The 22,500-nt window shown below is 40.2% G+C and overlaps 1 protein-coding gene across 1 annotated transcript; it reads left to right on the plus strand.

Annotated features, from left to right (window-relative positions):
• The first annotated feature begins 7,321 nt into the window (after positions 1 to 7,321).
• glra2 (glycine receptor, alpha 2) lies at positions 7,322 to 20,206 on the plus strand. The gene is made up of 9 exons (XM_060877209.1): positions 7,322 to 7,563; positions 7,927 to 8,051; positions 10,553 to 10,620; positions 12,095 to 12,318; positions 14,757 to 14,839; positions 15,502 to 15,639; positions 16,481 to 16,695; positions 17,084 to 17,233; positions 17,690 to 20,206. The coding sequence occupies exons 1-9, from the start codon at positions 7,496 to 7,498 to the stop codon at positions 17,945 to 17,947; spliced, it is 1,329 nt and encodes a 442-aa protein (XP_060733192.1). The 5' UTR covers positions 7,322 to 7,495; the 3' UTR covers positions 17,948 to 20,206.
• Positions 20,207 to 22,500: the final 2,294 nt, after the last annotated feature.

Raw genomic sequence — 22,500 nt, forward strand, 5'->3', positions numbered from 1 at the left:
CACCACACTAACACCACACTAACATCACACAAACACCACACTAACATCACACAAACACCACACAAACATCGCACAAACATCACACTAACACCACACAAATACCACACTAACATCACACAAACATCGCACAAACACCACACTAACATCACACAAACACCACACAAACACCACACCAACATCACACAAACATCACACAAACATCGCACAAACATCACACAAACATCGCACAAACACCACACTAACATCACACAAACACCACACTAACATCACACAAACACCAGACTAACATCACACAAACACCACACAAATACCACACCAAACATCACACCAACACCACACAAATACCACACCAAACATCACACAAACACCACACCAAACATCACACAAACATCACACAAACACCACACTAACATCACACAAACACCACACAAACACCACACCAAACATCACACAAACATCGCACAAACACCACACTAACATCACACAAACACCACACTAACATCACACAAACACCACACAAACACCACACCAACATCACACAAACATCACACAAACATCGCACAAACATCACACAAACACCACACTAACATCACACAAACACCACACTAACATCACACAAACACCACACAAATACCACACCAAACATCACACAAACACCACACAAACACCACACCAAACATCACACAAACACCACACTAACATCACACAAACACCACACAAACATCGCACAAACACCACACTAACATCACACAAACACCACACAAACACCACACCAACATCACACAAACATCACACAAACATCGCACAAACATCACACAAACATCGCACAAACATCACACAAACATCGCACAAACACCACACTAACATCACACAAACACCACACTAACATCACACAAACACCACACAAATACCACACCAAACATCACACAAACACCACACAAACACCACACCAAACATCACACAAACATCACACAAACACCACACTAACATCACACTAACATCACACAAACACCACACTAACATCACACAAACACCCTACAGCTAAAGATTGTATACTTTAATGATATCATTTAGTTTAGTTTTTGCTAAACGATCAGTGAGAGTATGTTACTGCTGTTGTGTGTGAATTCAACCACAGAGGGGCATCAGTAGTAAACCACAGGTAGTGATGACAAAAACACACACACACACACACACACACACACAAACACACACACACAAACCCACACACACACAGCTGCTAATTAATGCTATGCTACTCCCAAACCTAACCTCACTAACCTGAGTGAATGAAATCAATTAAATATATTATTTATATAAAAAAATATATTATTTTAAAAATAAATTAAATTTATTTATTTATTCATAGCTGTAAAAAAAGTTTTCCTCATGAGGTCCACTCCTTTTGGGGACATTTTGATCCACAAAGACAAACAGCAATATTGAGTTGTTATGTTACTGCATATTACATGTGTGTTTGTGTGTGTGTGTGTGTGTGTGTGTGTGTGTGTGTGTGTGTGTGTGTGTGTGTTACTCTCCTCATCATCTCCATTTGGGACGTAGATTAGTGAAGCTTTACAGAAACACACACTGATTCACACACATTACACACTCCTGATTTGTGCCAAAGACACTTTATGACTCGCCCATCTCCAGAATCTCCAATCCTCTTATTGATGTTCCCATGGCCTTGTTACCATGGAAACAATGTTTACAGCCCTACGGCAGGCTAAAAATGCCTTGCGTGTGTGGGTGACAAGACACAAACGTAACACACATGCTGCCATTTAGCTTTTTATTTTTATTTGTTGGCTCAGAATATAGATTTATATTTGCATAAATTTGTGATAGACATGTAAACAAAATACTACACCACAGTATATCATAAGAGGAGTGTGTGTGTGTGTGTGTGTGTGTGTGTGTGTGTGTGTGTGTGTTTGTGTGCACTGATCTTCTCTGACATCAACGCAAGTCATTTTATATCCTGTGGTTCCTCTCAGCCTCAAAAGGAGCTGAGTTTTATAGATGCGATCTTCTTTATCACACAGCAGCTTCACAGAAATCCTGATGTAGCTGTAGATCCCTAACCAGAGCTGATAATTAGAGCACAGAAATCATATCAAATATTGTTTTATCTCTCCGTCCAAATCACAGATGGGAAAGACTGAAGAATGTCTGATCACATGTGGGTAGTGTGATGGACAGCTGGAGAAGGAAGAACACAGGCCTGGGACGTGATGACCGACCAGTGACTGAACAGCACTCTGAGGAGAAACTAATCAAAACGGGTTTGTGTGTTAATGAGACTGTGGACTGAAGAACAAACCAGCGGTCGTAATTTTGAGCTACAAGAGTCGACTCTGATTTATGAACTCAATGTGATTCCCTGAAAAGAGTCAGAGTTTTCATCACTACTGATAATCAAATGCTTTTGGCCTTTGAAGCTGTGTGAGATGAATGGAGCCAAAAGAAATTGCTGAAACTCTACACTGAAGCATCAGGTCTCATTTTTCTGACCTGGTTTGTATAGTTAAAGTTTATAGTTAAAGATAAAGATAGAAGTAAAGAAATCACTCAGATCGTACATATAAATCCAGACAATCACCCTGATTAACACCTCACCATCATTATATTCACTGCTTCATATCTATAAGTGCTGCATTATCAGGACTGTCAGTCATCACATCATCTGTATATATTACACACTACTGCTGCTGTATATTGTACTAAAGTATAATATTACACAATATTGTTATTTACACTCTCACACTTTATGTACATAACTGATCATATTCTATATTCATATTTAATACTCATTCTGTCTATATTGTATCTCATCATCTGTATTGTCTTGTATAGTATAGTGTTATTTATGTGTGTATTGTATAGTATAGTGTTATTTATGTATGTATTGTATATTATAGTGTTATTTATTTGTGTATTGTATAGTATAGTGTTATTTATGTGTGTATTGTATAGTATAGTGTTATTTATGTGTGTATTGTATAGTATAGTGTTATTTATGTGTGTATTGTATAGTATAGTGTTATTTATGTGTATATTGTATAGTATAGTGTTATTTATGTGTGTATTGTATAGTATAGTGTTATTTATGTGTGTATTGTATAGTATAGTGTTATTTATGTGTGTATTGTATAGTATAGTGTTATTTATGTGTGTATTGTGTAGTATAGTGTTATTTATGTGTGTATTCTATAGTATAGTGTTATTTATGTGTGTATTGTATAGTATAGTGTTATTTATGTGTGTATTCTATAGTATAGTGTTATTTATGTGTGTATTGTATAGTATAGTGTTATGTGTGTATTGTATAGTATAGTGTTATTTATGTCTGTATTGTATAGTATAGTGTTATTTATGTGTGTATTGTATAGTATAGTGTTATTTATGTGTGTATTGTATAGTATAGTGTTATTTATGTCTGTATTGTATAGTATAGTGTTATTTATGTGTGTATTGTATAGTATAGTGTTATTTATGTGTGTATTGTATAGTATAGTGTTATTTATGTCTGTATTGTATAGTATAGTGTTTTTTATGTGTGTATTGTATAGTATAGTGTTTTTTATGTGTGTATTGTATAGTATAGTGTTATTTATGTGTGTCTGTACTTTTGAGAGTCACAAACAGCTGGAACCAAATTCCTTGTGTGTGTCAACATCAACACACTTGGCCAATAAACCTGATTCTGATTCTGGTTCTGATTCTGATTCCTCAGCTATATACAGTATGTAAGACATGCTTGTGTTTTGTAATTGAAGATAATGATAAAGATAATACTGTAATAAAAAGTAGAGAAAACACACACTCACACAATTACACACTCACACACACAATTACACACTCATACACACTCACTTTTGTATTATGTTTCCAGTGTTCTGTAAAGCTGCTTTGAGACAATGTTCATTGTTAAATAGACATTGTCTCAAATAAAAATACAGATCGCTATACAAATAAATTTTAATGGAATTGAATACATTAACTATTAAATGAGAGCAAAGGTAATGGCACTCTGAAAAGAGGAGGTAGAATGTGTCTATAATGTGTCTATAATGTGTCTATAATGTGTCTATAATGTGTCTATAATGTGTCTATAACAATCACAGCTGTGGAGGACCAACATGGCACACTTTCACCTGAGACTCAAACTCAAAAGTTTACATCTGTTTGGCAGCTTGAGTCAGTGTGCGTGTGTGTGTGTGTGTGTGTGTGTGTGTGTGTGTGTGTGTGTGTGTGTGTGTGTGTGAGATATGATGAGGTGACTCTGAGGTGGTAGCTATGAGGAGCTCTGTATTGCCACAGCAACCAGAAGGAAAATGAAATGAAACACATAAAATGACTCCCTGAAGGAAACTAAAATTCATCCTTATGAACCATCCATCCATCCATCCATCCATCCATCCATTTCATGAACTTTTCATCATATTTTAACAAAAGATTCATTTTATGAGGTGATTTTATCCAGATAAATGAATTCTCAGACAGATTCAAATTTAAACTTGGTATTGGACAAATGGTGTCTTTAAAAGCTACACAACTGACAAACAGCTAAAAAACGTCTCCATTTGAAATAAGAGATAATTAAATGTTAATCAATGTTAATGTAGTGATTAGTTTAAACTAATAATTGTTAATGGATTTGTTGGAGCTGACTGGAGCAGTACCGTGAGCTCATGGTACACTTTACAGTGAATGGTAGAGGTTTATTTGGGCCATTTGGTCTCATTAGGACCTTCTGCCACAGTGAGGACACCAGACTGATCTGATCTGTTTACTGGTTGTATTGTGCCTGAAGCATCTGTGTGTCTCTTAACTGAATATTATTCTATATCTGTTAACAGTCCAATGAATCCTTCCAGGTATGTATTTATCCTGCTTTCAGATTTTTACCTGAGAAGTAAAACTTCTTCCTCTTTGAAGAAGGACAAGATGCCGTCTCATTAAGGAGGTTTAGAAATTGGAGAAAATAAATAATGTGATGAACAATGACTGTGTTTGTGTGTCAGGCTCGGCATTATGCAGCAGCATGTTGTCTGAACACAACAATCAATAAAACATGACACAGTGGCCATTTTGGATCAAAACTGTGTTTACACCTGAAATGGATTTCAGGCTTCTGCTCTGTGAATAGAAATTTGAAGAAGCTTTGCTGTGTGGCTTCTCAGAAAAAGAAGACTTAATCCCATAATATTGAAGGTTTCATGGAGATCTGTAAAGCTTGGACGACATTATTCATAACTCTGGGGAACATTTCTGAATACAATGTTACACCAAATACAATGAGACTTATCATGACACAGCAAATTAAACATGAGCAGTTTAATCTTTTGTAGAAAACCTTCTGAATCTGTTTAAACAGACTGATTGTGTTACTCATGACAATCTGCACTACATCAGTAACCCATGGCTCCTGTAGACAAACTGTCTCAGTGTCAGGTGTTAGACCGCTGTCTCCATGAGGTGGTGTTAGTTATAAAAATTCCTGAGTGAAATGTGAATTTAGCGTTTGATCAAGTCATGAAATAACACCGGAGCTCGGCTCAAAGATGTCTGGACCTGACTGGAGGCAAAAGGTCACGTTGTACAGGATTTAATGGGCAATTAAAGCCACTGTAACTGCAGCTGAGAAAGACGTCTTGTGACCTCGCAACCTTTCGTTCTGCACATACAACTTCGCTGTTTATCATCTGTTTAAAAGATATATATATATATATATATATATTACACATATATATACTGTAATTAAAACTAAGCCAATGAGAAACTTTTTTGTAACATTCATAAACATCTGTACTGGCCCAATTGTGAACCTTCACCAACACAAACAGTGATCTCCAGATGTTGATCACTCCACAGTGCAGACAGCAGAGTGTGGTCTGATCAGCCGAGCATCTAATCTCTGACTTGTGCTTTAAAGAGAATCATGACACCATCGTGTCTTCTGATTTATCTCTGAGAGGACAGAAATCTTGACTCCCACATGGATGGGGTTTCAGGAGCGTGTCACTTGTGCAAATGTTACGCAGGGGATTGTGGGATGCAGGAGTCTGTTTCCATGGCAACACATCCATTCCATCCTTCCTTTCCTAACAATGCTTCATGCCTGCTGTTTTATGCAAATATAAATGCTTTAACAATAATAGGGGCTGAACACTGATATGATAAGAGTCTCTCTCTCACTCTCTCTCTCTGTCACACACACACACACACACACACACACACACACACACACACAATCTAGAAGAAGCTTTCTAGAAATTTTGTTTAGGGATATATTCAGGTTTACCGTAGCATTAATTAGCTCCATTAATAATTTGTAAGAACAGTAAGACAAGTGTGTGTGTGCGCGCGTGCGTGTGTGCGTGTGTGTGCGCGTGCGTGTGTGTGCATGTGTGTCCGTGAGCGTGTGCGTCTGTGTGTGTGTGTGTGTGTGTGTGTGTGTGTGTTTAAAATAACGGGGTTTTTTTTTTTTTTTTTAAGAAAAGCAGTTTTTCAGACGATAAAATCTGTCAGATATTATCTTTTGCTTAAATGCATATTTATTTGTTTGTTTGTTTGTTTATCAGACAGAAAATTTTAATCTTCAAGAACATGTACATAACGAAAGTATAACGAAAGTTTGAAAAGTGTTTACTTGTTCATTCAGTTATTTGATAAACTTCTTTTTTGTCGGATCGATTGATTAATTGATTGATTGATTAATTGATTGATTGATTGCTTGATTGATTGATTAATTGATTTATACACAAATGCATGTATTTATTATTATTTTTAATTTAATAGAGTGTATTTTATTAATTTGCTTGACAAACCTCCGGTTTGTTTCAAATGTTTATTTATTTAATTTTAAACAATCTTATTTCTAGGGAGGAAATGTGACAAATATATTTATTACTAATCATATTTCATAAATCAGCTCACGTTTGAATTTGTTTTTCGACCCAAGTGCGCATGCTCGAGACGCGAAGCTCTCTAAGGCATTAAAATTGCCGCGCGTCTCTCTCTCTCTCCTCCCCTCTCTCTTCCCCTCTCTCCATCTCTCACCCCCTCTCTCTCTGTCTCTCTCTCTCTCTCCCTCTCTCTCTCTCTCCCTCTGTCTCTCTCCCTCTCTCTCCCTCTCTCTCTCCCTCTGTCTCTCTCTCTCTCTCCCTCTCTCTCTCTCTCTCTCTCCCTCTGTCTCTCTCTCTCTCTCTCCCTCTCTCTCTCTCTCTCTCTATCCCTCTGTCTCTCTCTCTCTCCCCCCCTCTCTCTCTACATTAATCTGTGGGGTGCGCGCATTACCAGAGCTCGCGCTTCTTGTCCCTTCTATCGGATATTGTAATCCTTTCTCGTTTTTTTCTTTCATGTTGTACATTTGTTGATCTCGATATCTAGTTTTTCGTTTTTATTTTATTTTTCCTTTTTTTTTTGCGGATGTTGCTTGAAGCCGAAGCCGCCGAGCTCCGTGTTGGAGACCGCAACACCGAGCGGAATGACGCGCGCCTTGTTCCAAGTGCTCACGGCTCTGCTGGCGTGCGCGCTGGAAATACATCAGCTCAGGTGTGTGTGTGTGTGTGTGTGTGTGTGTGTGTGTGTGTGTGTGTGTGTGTAACACATGTGTTCTGTATATAAGCCTGTGTCCAATGAAGAAGAGCTCTGTGCGTTACTTAATTGTCCAGCATCAGTAATCAGCACAGACAGACGGTGTGAAAAAGTGCAGCTGTATAAAGGATCTTTTTTATTAAACTAAACACATCCTGTAGTGAAGGATGTGATTAAGAGTATTTGTCCTGCATGTCGATGGTCTTTTTGATATGAAACACAATAAATAGAGGAGTAAACAGATAGTTCCGCCCCTGACAAACTGGAGACTGAGTGGGAGATTTTTTTTATTTAGCTAATAATTGTGTTTTCTTGCTTCAGGGTAATAGCAGCAAAGGAGAACGAAAGGCGTGGACCTTCACTGACAATGTCGCCATCTGACTTCCTGGACAAACTGATGGGGAGGACGTCAGGCTACGACGCAAGGATAAGACCGAACTTCAAAGGTACACCGGCTTCTTTCTGCCATTTAACATATCACTGCACTCTCAGAAATGACAGTATAAGGAAAAGTACAGCTTAAAGTTGACTTTATCCCCAGATACACTTTAAAGACGTATGTGACCATCACACCCATATTTCATGGGTCTTTCCCAGACTGTTACCACACAGTTGTAATGAACATCGCTGTGTGTTGTAGTGTTACTTTTCCCTTTACTGAAACTCATACCCTGCTCCATCATGACAATGACCCTGTGCACAAAGCAGCTCCATGAAGACCAGGTGTGGAGGTGAAGGTTGGAGTGAAGAACTCCAGTGTCCTGAACAAAGCCCTGACTCTGACTCAACACCACTGAACACAACTGGGATGGAGACTCCTCAACATCCCAACAGCAGAGTCTGATCTCATTGATGCTCTTGTAGCTGAATGAACACAAATCTATCCAACATCTTTTGGAAAATGGTGTGATGGTCAGGCATGCACAAACCTTCTGTAACAGTGTATCATCATGTTTAAATTGTGGATACGCTCTTCAAGCGTATCCCTCCCTTTAGATAATACCTTTTCATGGTGCACAAGTCTTGGAGAGAGGGCTTAAAGCAAAAGGTAGACAGCCAATTTTACACACACACACACATACACACACACACAATCCACACACACACAAAGAATATAAATAATAGGGAGGCAACCTGAAATTCTAAAATGGAGAAGGCTGTTGATTTATCAGTATGGAGGCATTGTGTTATAGAGTGAAGTGTAAAATAATCCATTCACACAATGTTATAGAGGTATAACAAATCTCGGCTCATGCATTATAGAGTGTCGTATGATGTCAGATAGTAACGGGACCAAATTATCTGCTATCACAGATCCCCGTGTAGTGTTTTCTTGCTCTTACACACCCACATCAACAAAAATCAGGAGCTGGCCGTTATCTGAGGAGTTGAAAAAGCTTTGCTTAGTGAGGTTCAGTATGGAATAATGCACCTTATTAACCTCAAACTAACCAAATCCATGTCCAGGGTCTCGTGGACCACCTTACAGAATACCTCATCTTTTAAAATAATGTCCCTATTGGCCATTAACCAATTCCAATCCCAACTAATTAACCTGTCTAATCCCAAAAAAATAACTTGTCTGATCCCATCAAATCTCTTCTAATGAACCAATCTCAAGTGAACTCTTAGCACAATCCTACCACAATCCTACTTTTACCAGTCTTAATCACACTGACATGAACTTATCCCAATCCTATTCCCCAGTTCATTAACCAATCTTTATCCTATTTCCACTTTTAATAACGATGATCCACAATGGCTCATATCGATGGCTCATATCGATCAGATTCTCTTCTTCTTTAACCGACACTGATCCAATTTAGTAACCATTTCCAATCATCTCCTTACCTTCATTAACCAACTCTGGTCTTATATCCACTGTTAACCAATCCATATTCTATTCCCACCTTCATTACCAAACGCAGATCCTACTCCTTGTGTCATTAATAAAGATCCAATCCCAGTCCCAGTCCTACTCTCTATCTGCCCCCCTATCTGCCCCCCCTCTGTTACCAATGCTTATTCTATTTTCACCTTCAGTAACCAATCCTGGTTCTCCTCAGTATCCTATTCTCACCTTCATTAACCAGTCCCACTCATGTTGCCACATGCATTAATAATCCTCTGTCCAGTTCCAACTTAAACCATATTAACCACTTCCATTTCACTGCCACTAATCAACTCCACCCCCCTGCCAGTGCGCTACATCTTGATCCCAGCACAGCACATCTAAACACAACCTAGTTTCAGAGGCATATTAAGCAGTGTTTCCTGCACTATGCGAGCTGGGCCGTGTTGCCTGGGCGCTGTTAAAACTTTCAGGCACATATTTATTAGAACAGAGTGGTATGTAATATTAATATAAAACAGTGCAGGAAAGCAGAGCTCACAAATTCACCTCGTATACAGAGTCTCTCATCTGTCTAGGAGCCTAAACTGTTAGGCAGTAGACTTTTCATCTGATCCATGTTTTTGGATTATTTGATTTTCCTAACTCAGGTCACCTGATCACGATCACATGTAAGAAAACAACAGTTTATGGGAGCTTTAGAGGGTGTGACTAATACTAGGGTATTGTACAGGACTGTTATGACCAGACACACTCCATCATGCATCTGTGTCTATCACTAGCATTCACAGGTCTACAGGGGCAAGTGTTACAGGTTCTTCCACACATCGTACATCAGCTGCTCAACAACCCTCACTGACTATCACTAGATATCTAAGTTGTACAGGAACAACACAATCTACAGTCATGAGCCACTGCTCCATATTCCATTAAGTACTCATGTGTTTTTACAAGCCACATTACACACCAACTGGCTTTTGTGACTTCGAACAGTTCTCAGCTGTTAGCTTATGATTCTTCTCGGTCACTTATGAGACAAGACTAAAACCTGTTCCACGTTTGGTTTTAGATTCATTTCCGTTTTCTTTGCTGCAGGTCCCCCCGTAAACGTCACCTGCAACATTTTCATCAACAGCTTCGGCTCTATCACAGAGACCACCATGGTAAGTTTGCTGTCTTCTTCTTAAGTGAGATGCAGTGTGTGATTTATTGCCCCTACCTGCAGGTGGTCTTAGGTTAGAGTTAGGTTTCTTCAAAATGTTTAAAAGCAGCTTTGGTTCAATATTTAAGTCCACGATGCTGAGGTAGAGATCATCGAACCTGTGTATAATGGAGCTGCTGTGATTGTGTGCAGATTGAGCAGGTGTGTTAGCGGTTGGTTCTGTGTATTGACACTCTCACATTGCTAAAGGCCACATGCACATTTGTTCAATTATTTTCTGTTAATAATTCACACGGCGGCCGGCGGCTAAATTACTCGCTTTCATTTCCAGCAGACCCCCGGGACCCTGTGTTTTAAGGCCTGGGATTAAAACAGATTGATTGGCGTAACCCCTCATAGGCGGAATGCTTCGGGGGTAAACGTTAGCGAGCGTCTCTTTGCTCTTCAGAAAAAAAACGTATCTTTTATAAACAAATCCATCGGAAAATGAATGCTGAGAAAAAATTAGGCTGATATCCAATAATAATGGTGTTTACAGACATGAGGATTTCTGTGTCAGTCACTAAACCTGTGAAACTGCCTGCAGGCCTAAACACTAACAGCCTTGTTTTGTCAGGATTAATTATAATCCTCAATTTAATATGGAAATTAATTTGGATTACAGAAACTGTATCAATTTTATTTTTACAAATGGCTTTTAAAATCTAAACTGGTATAATAAACTACTCGGCTCCCACCGTGTGCTAACGCCATGTTAATAACTCTTTGTACATTTTGACGGTTATAAAAGAGCTTAAATGATGTGAGACATACGAGATGACATTCCTCCATAAACAAAAGATAATTACGCTGCAGCTTCACCGAATAACAAACGGCTTTGTGCTGCTTGTGGCAAAAGAACAGAATGCTATATAAGATATATAAGTTGTACACCGATTTTATAATAAGCCTATTTATAGATTTTAAGCTCCGCCCACTCACAATAATCATGTGTTTCATGTATTTATGAATCTATGACCAGTTAACATCATAACCAGTGTGGAAATAAAAAAGCTCCAAATCAGCTTTGCTTGTTTGTTTGATTGTTTAGACGATTTGCATTAAAAAAATTAATCTAAAGCTTATTTGAGAAATTTTTTCTGAATTCCAGTGTGAGGAAATTTCATAATTAAATTATAAAGAAATGATTTTAGTTGGGAATTTATTCATAAAGCAAAAGGGAAAAACCAGTTTGTGTTTGAACACAACAGAATAATTTGCATGTTTGTGGATTTCGGTCAGTGGAGCTTTAGGTTCAGATCTAACGAGGTAGTTAAGATGAAATCAGAACACAATCCACAAGCATGCGGTGGTCAGGTGTCTCAGCGGCTCAGACCGTTGGATCAGCAGCATTATGGAGCTCATCAGGGAAAGTCTTTGCTTGGACAGATATGACAGATGTTACGCTGCTGACTGAATGACTTGTCACACTTCAGGACTACAGAGTGAACATCTTCCTGCGTCAGAAGTGGAACGACCCACGCCTGTCCTACAGCGAGTACCCAGACTCCTCGCTGGATTTGGACCCGTCCATGTTGGACTCCATTTGGAAACCCGACTTGTTCTTCGCCAACGAAAAAGGCGCCAATTTCCATGACGTCACCACTGAGAACAAGCTGCTGAGGATCTTCAAGGATGGAACCGTTCTTTACAGCATCAGGTAGGTTCATGAAAAAAGAACAATATTAATAAGATTCAGTTCTGGATTCTGATTGGCTGATTGGTCAGACTGTCAGAACAGCGACTAACTTGATTCCCAGACGTTGTGCAACATGAAATATAATTAGAATTGGATAAAAAATATGGTTTCGTTGTAATCACCAAACTGTGTGTTCTGTTGGAGGGAAATGAAAGCATACCACCTCTTACTTTTTATCCATCTATAGTAACATTAAGTGTAGTTCCTGTTGTCACGTAACGCTCCTGATGTCGACTCATTACTCTTCTGACATAAAGAAATCCAGTGGGTTCATCCACAGCACGCTGTAAATCTCACCCACAACATCATATTGATCAATGAGATCTCATAACAGTGTTAATCTGAAGGGACTGGACCAGATTACTGGCACTTTTACTACACAAATGATTGATTACTGTCAATATTGTAAAATAAAGCAGGCTGATGGAGTTGCTGGTGTCGCTCTGCTGTACAGACCGTACTGTTCCTGTGGGAAGGAGAAGGTTGGTGTGGGCTGGAAAGTGTCCTGGCTTTAACACACTAAATATTACACAATAACTCATTTATTCACAACTCCGGGGTTCACAGCTGGCTGTTCAGTCATTAAGATAAACTTTGAACACAGGCGGCTGCGGGATGCGCTTGGCCACGGCGGTGCTGTCAGGTGAAGCGTGTGTGTGAAATAATGCAAGTTGAAATGCGCTTCAGGGGCTGCAATTCTCCATGAAGTGTTTTTGTCACAGAGCCACACAGGTGCCACCAAACACCACCAGCTAGAACCTGAATAATTTACCGTCAACACTCATCAGCAATGAGCACTGTGATATTTATAACAATTTACACCACACTGCTGCGGAGTTCTGGACTCTGATTGGTCGTCAGGTTTTGATTGATTCTGTAGAACAGCAGCTCTGACTGTAGCGCAGCTGCACATCACAGCTTTATATACAGTATCTGACAGACGTGAGTTCACCTCTGACATTTATGTAAATATTATATGTGACAACACTGAACACTGATGACCCTGTGCTCCAGTGTAAAGTAGTGAGTGTGCAGCTTGTATAACAGTGTACATTTACTGTCCCCTCAAAATAACTCAACACACAGTCATTAATGTCTAAACCGCTGGACACAAAAGTAAGTACACCCCTAAGTGAAAATGTCATCCAATTAGCCATGTGACTCGTTACAAGGTCTCAGGTGTGAATGGGGAGCAGGTGTGTTAAATTTGGTGCTATTGCTCTCACTCTCCCATACTGGTCACTGGAAGTTCATCATGGCACCTCATGGCAAAGAACTCTCTGAGGATCTGAAAAAAAGAATTGTTGCTCTACATAAAGTTGCGTAGGCTATAAGAAGATTGCCAAGACCCTGAAACTGAGCTGCAGCACGGTGGCCAAGACCGTACAGCGTTTTAACACAACAGGTTCCACTCAGAACAGGCCTCGACATGGTCCACCAAAGAAGTTGAGTTCACCTGGTCAGCGTCATGTCCAGAGGTTGTGTTTGGGAATTAGACGTACAGTATGAATGCTGCTAGCATTGCTGCAGAGGTTGAAGGGGTGGGGGGGTGGGGGTTCAGTCTGTCAGTTCTCAGACCATACGCCGCACAATGCATCAAACTGGTCTGCATGGCTGACATCCCAGAAGCCCTCAAACAGTTTGCTGAAGACAAGCAGACTAAGGAAGTGGATCCATGTCCTGAGGTCTGATAAAACCAAGATAAACTTACCTCGTTCAGATGGTTTCAAGCTTGTGTGGTGGCAACCAGATGAGGAGGACAAAGACAAGTGTGTCTTGCCTACAGTCAAGCCTGGTGGTGGGAGTGTCATGGTCTGGGGCTGCATGAGTGCTGCTGGCACTGAAGAGCTACAGTTCACTGAGGGATCCATGAATGCCAGCATGTACTGTGACATACAGAAGCAGAGCATGAGCCCCTCCCTTTGGGCCACAAGGGCAGTATTCCAACATGATAACGACCCCAAACACACCAGATGGTAAAGGTAATGGACTGGCCAAGTATGTCTCCGGACCTAAACCCTATTGAGCATCTGTGGGGCATCATGAAATGGAAGGTGGAGGAGCGCAAGGTCTCTAACATCCACCAGGTCCGTGATGTCAAAATATTGACGCTTTGTTCCCAATTTGGATATTTTCACTTCAGCAGTTTAGACATTAATGGCTGTGTGTTGAGTTATTTTAAGGGGACAGCAAATGTACACTGTTACACAAGCTGTACACTCTTTACACTATAGTTAAGTGTCATTTCTTCAGTGTTGTTACATGAAATGATAAAATATTTACAAATATATACTAACACTGTACTAACACACACACACACACACACACACACACACACACACACACACACTCACTGCTGTACTGAGAATAAACCATCACCCAAAGCATCTTGTTCCCAGGTTGACTTTAATTCTGTCCTGTCCAATGGATTTGAAAAATTTCCCAATGGATGTTCAGACGTGCATCATGCAGCTGGAGAGCTGTACGTACTTCGTTTTATTATTATTATTATTATTATTATTATTATTATTATTATTATCATCATCATCATCATCATCATCATCACTTGTTTCTTTGGACTTAAAACCTTGTTTTTTTTCAACATAATGTGAACTCTATTTCAGGATATTTCAACTCATTGTCTTACTAATTCAAAATATTATCTAATTATGTTCATTTAAAATATATTTTTTTTCTTTTTCTAATTTGTGTTTTTAAAACTAACTTCAAAATGTCATTATTTTGACTCATTGCTCTGACCAAATAAAACTCAAGGTATTATATTGAATCAACTTGTTATTTTGACTAAATATCTGATGATTTCTGCTTAATAACTTATCACGTTGTTGTGATGTAATAAGTCTTATCTCTTAAACTGCCTTAAACACAAAACTTATACATCTTATTAGTCTTGATGTACTGAGTGATGGGATCAGTGACCTACTCTAGAGCAAGAGATCAGCAGTTTCTGAAATACTCACTGCAGCCCCTCTGGCACCTAATTTCATGACACAGTTGAGTCTAAAGTTCGAAGTGATTATTATCTGAAGCTCTGCCACATGATTGGCTGATTGGAGAACTGCATGAATGAGTGGGTGTCCCTAATAAAGTGGACAGTGAGTGTATTTGTGTAATTATACACAGTTGGCTACACAATGAACGATCTGATCTTCGAGTGGTTGGAGACGGGGCCGGTGCAAGTCGCCGAGGGTCTGACGCTGCCTCAGTTCATCATGAGGGAGGAAAAAGAGCTCGGCTACTGCACGAAACACTACAACACCGGTAACGACGCTACTGCATGCTAAAGCTAATAATCTGACACTGACATACAAAATGGCCACACCTCGTACATCAGGACTGACACAGAGGCCACGCCTCCTACATCAGGACTGACACAGAGGCCACACCTCCTACATCAGGACTGACACAAAAGCCACACCTCCTACATCAAGACTGACTCAGAGGCCACACCTCGTACATTAAGACTGACACAGAAGCCACGCCTCCTTCATCAGGACTGATACAGAAGCCATACCTCCTTCATCAGGACTGACACAATGGCCACACCTCGTACATCAGGACTGACACAATGGCCACACCTCCTACATCAGGACTGACACAAAAGCCACGCCTCCTACATCAAGACTGACACAAAAGCCACGCCTCCTACATCAAGACTGACTCAGAGGCCACACCTCGTAGATTAAGACTGACACAGAAGCCACGCCTTCTTCATCAGGACTGATACAGAAGCCATACCTCCTTCATCAGGACTGACACAGAAGCCACGCCTCCTACATTAAGACTAACACAGAGGCCACACCTCCTACATCAGGACTGACACAATGGCCACGTGTCTTTCACACATACAGAGATGTTTTTTCTGAGCATATCTCTCTAAGTGAAAGGGGTGTGGCCTGTATAGCTTTCATTCCTATCTAAGAAGGTGTGGCCTTTGTATCTGTCACTCAATCAGATGATATACATATTCCTTGTGTTAACAGGAGAGCCACACCCACAGCCTTACAGTGTAGAGAATCATACAGTGAAGAATGACAGAATATTGTATTTAATAGAATTTGAGAAAGTTCTGATGTAACTTGCTGTGGCTCGTGTTGTTCAGGGAAGTTCACCTGCATTGAAGTGAAGTTCCAGCTTGAGAGGCAGATGGGTTACTACCTGATCCAGATGTACATCCCCAGTCTGCTCATCGTCATCCTGTCCTGGGTGTCCTTCTGGATCAACATGGACGCCGCTCCGGCTCGAGTGGCCCTCGGCATCACCACCGTTCTCACCATGACCACTCAGAGCTCCGGCTCCAGAGCATCACTGCCAAAGGTACACTTAAAAACCACAAACTAATGAGGTAAAGGAATGAAGTGCTTAAATCTGTCAGCCTGTGGATGATGCAAAGAACAGCTGGGGACAGGACTGTCCTGTCTCACTGTACACCACATCCTGTCTCACTACACCACGTCCTGTCTCACTGAACACCACGTCCTGTCTCACTGTGCACCATGTCCCGTCTCACTGTACACCACGTCCTGTCTCACTGTACACCACGTCCTGTCTCACTGAACACCACGTCCTGTCTCACTGTACACCACGTCCTGTCTAACTGTACACCACGTCCTGTCTAACTGTACACCACATTTTTCCACCTCTCCTTTTCTTATTACTTTCCTTTTTTATTAATTTCTTATTAATGCTATTATTGTAATTGCAGGTGTCGTATGTGAAGGCTATAGACATCTGGATGGCGGTTTGTTTGCTGTTTGTCTTTGCTGCCTTGTTGGAGTACGCTGGAGTGAATTTTGTCTCGAGGCAACAGAAGGAGTTTCTCCGTCTCAAACGCAGACAGAGACGAAACATCAAGGTACAAAACGTCACATTCTAATCCGAAAGAGCCGACTGATCTGACACACAAACACCAGTCCATCTAACGTGTGGAATTAGATGCTTTAGATGCTCCACAACCTTAACATGAGCTCTAAGGAGAAAAAAATATCATACAGTACAGCAGTAAACAGTGGAGGTGTTGGTGAATCAGTGTAGACAGTGTGGTGTAAATTAGCTAATAAACACAATCCACACCTGCTACAAGAAACAAAGTCACCTGAAAGTGTAAGCTCCACTTCCTGTCAGGCCGTATCACTCCGTATCACTCCGTATCACTCCATATCACTCCGTATCACTCCGTATCACTCCACCACTGATCCTTACAGTTTTCTTTCATTTTGTTTTATGTAACAAGACACAATTTAACTACTAAATGCTATATTTCACACCAAACAGCCACTCAGTGTGTGTGCATTTTTTTTTTTATATCCAGGATGAGGAGCTAAGAGAAGGACGTTTCCATTTCTCCGGCTATGGTATAGCTCCATGTATAAAGGATGGCATGGCGGTGAAAAGCGACAGCGGCGTGCAGCAGACTTCAGTGGAGAACAATAAGAGGAAGTTTGTGGACAGAGCAAAGAGAATCGACACCATCTCAAGAGCAGCTTTTCCTTTGGCCTTTCTCATTTTTAACATCTTCTACTGGATCACGTACAAAATAATCAGACACGAAAACACCGCCAAAGTGTAGCAGCTAGGAGAGGAGGCATTGTAGCATCGTGATGTCCAGTAAAAACAGCAACGAAGGTGCAGAAGCTGCTTGTTGATTTCAATCAGGGATTAAAAGCATGGCCAGGGTTTATAGAAGGTTGGTGAACACTCTGTAAGCCAAAGCCAGGAAATGAGCTCAGTCTGTAATGAAGAGTGAGAACATTAGCTTTAATTACAAGGATTTACATCTATATTGGGTGAACTGTACAGGAAATATTATTTATTTTAAAAGAGCACAAGTAAAAGACTCAAAGACTGAATAGTGATAATATGACAATGTCTATCAAATACAACCAAACTACTTTTACTAGCAGTGGAATGAGCAGGCGTCATCTTTTGTATGTCAGTCCCAGTTAAAGAGGTGTGACCTTTGTGTGTGTGTGCGTCAGTCTCAGAATAGGAAAGAAATGATGGCCAATCTGAAGCCCAGAGAAGGAGGCGTGGCCTGTGTGAGTGCCAGTTAATCCCAGAGAAGAGACCAAGGCCTTTTCATTTGACAATCCCAGTGAAGGAGGTGTGGCCTATGCGCTTTAGTCCCAGTGAAGGAGGTGTGGCCTATGCGTTTTAGTCCCAGTGAAGGGGGTGTGGCCTATGCGCTTTAGTCCCAGTGAAGGGGGTGTGGCCTATGAAGTAGGCATTGCCTTTGTGTCTGTCAGTCTTAAAGAAGTAGGTGTGGCCTTGATACCTCTATACAATATATTGCACTGCTAAGCATACACACACATACACACACACACACACACCCTCACACACACACACCCACACTCATTGTATGCAGTGAGTTCATATAGCTAGTGCTATTTATTTAGTTTGTTTGTCAGACTTCCTAGACAAAATCCTAGACAATTCTACATTTTGGCCTCAAACCCACTGTAGTTACAGTGAACTCTCCGTCTCTTATCCACACTCTCTGGCTGAATCCAGGCTGCTTATGGTTAAAATTCTTTAGACACCCTTCAAAATTTTTCTTTCCCTGACTTCCTTCATCTGCTGTAGAGTTCAAAAATGTCTCCCAAACTCCCTGTGAATGATCAATATTTTGTAAAGAAAACCAGTGTCCTGATCTCCATTGACCAGTGAAGGCATGACTGATACTGCAGTCTTAAACAGGACACAACCCTCAGTGCTCTAGTGCTTAGGAGCAGCAGAATACATGCTCTTCATTACTTATACACATCAGATGAGGTTTCTAGGTTAAGTTCCACTTATCTATTTGGCAGATGTGCTTATCGAACTTTCTGTACAACTGAAGCATTGAGGCGAGGGGAATGGAGTCTTCCTCAAAGACTTCAAAGGATTTGAGATCACAGTCTTCTGGTTGCTCACTTTCCTTCCATCCAGAGAAAAGCAAAGGCAAAAAAAGGGATGAGGAAGACCTTCATTCACATCAACCATTTGATGATTCATTTTGCAAATTTGTCCTAAAACAAGCAGTAAGCCATAACCACAGCCCTTTGAACCAAAACATTACAGAAGTGAACAGTTAGTGAACTAGACAGTTCCTGAAGGAATTGCTGTTTCTTCACTACAAGAACCATCAGCGTTCCCTTACGCTAGTCAGCATGATCTAGGATACGTTTGGACAGGATTAGTTTTACATGCAGTAAGGTGTGGTAACGTTATTGCTTGATTATCTCTGGGAATAAGCTGTAGATTATAATTTTTATGGACTGTGTGTACACATTTGGAAATATTACGTATAGCTTACATTTACAGGTCATTCTGTGAAGTTTGCATTGAAGCCATCAGAGTTCAGGAACACAGGGTTTTTTTCCCTACCCGTGGCATCAGTAATTCTAACTCATCTATTTTATTATCTGCCTCCTATTGATTAATTCTGGATAATAAGTTTTATATACAATTACATCTTATTCCTTCTCCTGATCTAAAGACACACCACTGGGCAAGGACTGTCTAAATTCTTTTGTTCCCCTTCTAACATATAAACTGTCTACCGAATATAAATGTGAATACCCTTGAAATTTCGAGTCATTAAAGCTGTCCCAATGCCTATTGGCAGCCAGGTTACAGGCCAAATTCAACACTGCCAGAGTATTTGTATTAACCACAAAAACATGTAAGTATTCTACTGGTTTTTATGAGATTTAATATAAAATGAAGATTATCCAGTTTTTCTAAAATAGACTTTGGACAAGTTTGTACAGAATTCAGTCACAGTTCCTAGACATTGGCCAGGTCCTCTGAGAGTGTGATACCGCTAGGCCTTAGACCTCACATGCTCATTAATGTATCTTTCTATTTCCTCACTTTCTGAGCATTTCTTCAACTGCTTATGTTAATGAATATGGATTGTGTTTGTACTTTAAACAACATTCAAATAAAGTAGTAAAAATAACGTTATCTTTGACGTGTCATTGCTCTAAGCTACTCAACACCACATGAACACAGTCAACACTGTCCCTGTGCAATGATGAACTATTACCAGATTTAATTGTTTTCTGATACTTTAGGCAGGATGACTCCGGATAAAGTGTCAGAACCGAGTGCCAGTTAGTTAGTAATGGTTTTACCAGAACTCCCTGCACTCTCTCATCAGTTGGGGTGAAGTTGAACTTGCAGAATAAGGAGAAGACATTAAATTCAATTTATTTGTATAGCTCTTAACAATTTCCCATTGTCTCAAAGCAGCTTTACAGAAGTATGGAAACATAATAAATAAATAAATATATAATAATAATAATAATAATAATAATAATAAGAAGAAGAAGAAGAAGAAGAAGAAGAAGAAATTTAAAACTGATTAACTTAAAATTTAATATACTAGATATCTCTCTGTCCCTAATGAGCAAGCCGGAGGCGACAGCGACAAGGAAAAAGTCCCTGAGATGATAAGAGGAACCTTGAGAGGAACCAGACTCAGAAGTGAACCTCATCCTCATTTGGGTGACACTCTACAGTAAATAGTGTAAATGTAAATAATGTCCTTTCTACAACAGTTTATAATAGTGCAGCCGAGAGCTCCTGAGGAACTAATGGGTCATCGTAAACTCTGAGTTCAGCACAGACCTGATTGCTGATAAACACCAGAACATACAGCTGACTGACACAACACTGGTTCATAAGAAGACATGACATCTCCGGGTGGCTTCATACACAACAATCCCATGAGACACTGACTGACCATGAAGATCAATCCCTGGCAAGGTGACCACCGGGAGACGAGACTCCAACCAGGGGGAGAACATCAGGATTGACAAGTAGCTCCATAAGAAGAATCGATCAGGCCAAGAACTCAGAACACGGGGAGCTACAGAGTGGCATATATAGCTCGACAGAGAGAGAGAAAAATTGTTAGGTATGACTGTGTTCAGGTTACGGACAATGTAAATTATGTGCAGAGTGCAGACAGGGACTCCGGCAAGACTAGCTATGACATCATAACTAAAAGGCTAGAGCCAGAAGGCATGACAGACATGAGGGCTTCCTGAGATGTAAAGTGTCCCACCACTCTACAGTCTGCAAACCTGAGTGACTTGTGAGGATGATAAGGAGACAACATCCAGACATCCCAGTTCACCAAACACTCTATGACCATGAACCCTCCAGATCTGCTCCTTTACCTAAGAAAAGATATTCATAAAAAGCTAAACTAAACAAATGTGTTTTTAGCCTGGACTTAAATACTGAGATTTTGTCTGAGTACCGAACACTGATTGGAAGTCTGTTCTAAAACTGTGGAGCTCTGTGAGAAAAAGCTCTGCCCCCTGCTGGAGACTTTCGTACTTGAGATACTACCAAATAGCCTGAACATTTTGATCGATGTAGGTGTGACAGATCACAAAGAACCAAAAGATCTCTCAGGTACTGTGGCAATGGGCCTAAAACAGAACCTTGCGGAACACCAAACATTACCTTCCTTTGTTTAGAGTGGTCACCATTTAGATCTACAAACTGATATTGATCTGTCAAATAAGAACCGATCCAAAAGAGGGCTGTTCCTTTAACACCAACAACATGTTCTAGCCTATCAAGTAATATAACATGGTCAATGGTATCAAAAGCTGCACTAAGATCAAGTAACACCAGCAAAGAGACACAACCCTGATCAGAGACCAGTAACAGGTCATTTACAACGTTAACCAGCGCCGTCTCTGTGCTGTGATGAGGCCTAAATCCTGACTGATACAGATCATAAATATTATTTTTATGTAGGTCTGAATATAACTGCTGAGCTACAACCTTTTCTAGCCTAGATAACACAGATAACTTGGAGCAGAACACCACTCAGTGCTCTTAAGATTAAACACTGATGATGGAATGACAAGTCGCTGAAATGGAATTAATGTCCTGCTTGTTTATAGGCCACAACATTGACTTTCATCACCCAGTGGGACAGTTATTGTTCAGACAGGGAAGCAACACATCCCTCTGAACAACACATGAACTGTTGGTGGAACAAACTGCTGCTGTGCTGTTTAATAATACCGTTAGCTACATACCGAGAGCTTCAAGGTGCTTCCCAAGTGATCGATCACTTTCACCAAATTGGGTGACATGACATTAGACAAGAAC

Source organism: Tachysurus vachellii, chromosome 8, assembly GCF_030014155.1.
Source record: "Tachysurus vachellii isolate PV-2020 chromosome 8, HZAU_Pvac_v1, whole genome shotgun sequence".
In the NCBI taxonomy this organism is placed as follows: Eukaryota; Metazoa; Chordata; class Actinopteri; order Siluriformes; family Bagridae; genus Tachysurus; species Tachysurus vachellii.

Excerpts from the sequence above, each read along its gene's own strand:
- glra2 (XM_060877209.1), top strand. The coding sequence starts at position 7,496 with ATGACGCGCGCCTTGTTCCAAGTGCTCACGGCTCTGCTGGCGTGCGCG. Across the intron at positions 10,621-12,094 it reads CTATCACAGAGACCACCATG|GACTACAGAGTGAACATCTT; the intron begins GTAAGTTTGCTG and ends GTCACACTTCAG. Across the intron at positions 14,840-15,501 it reads CATCATGCAGCTGGAGAGCT|TTGGCTACACAATGAACGAT; the intron begins GTACGTACTTCG and ends AATTATACACAG.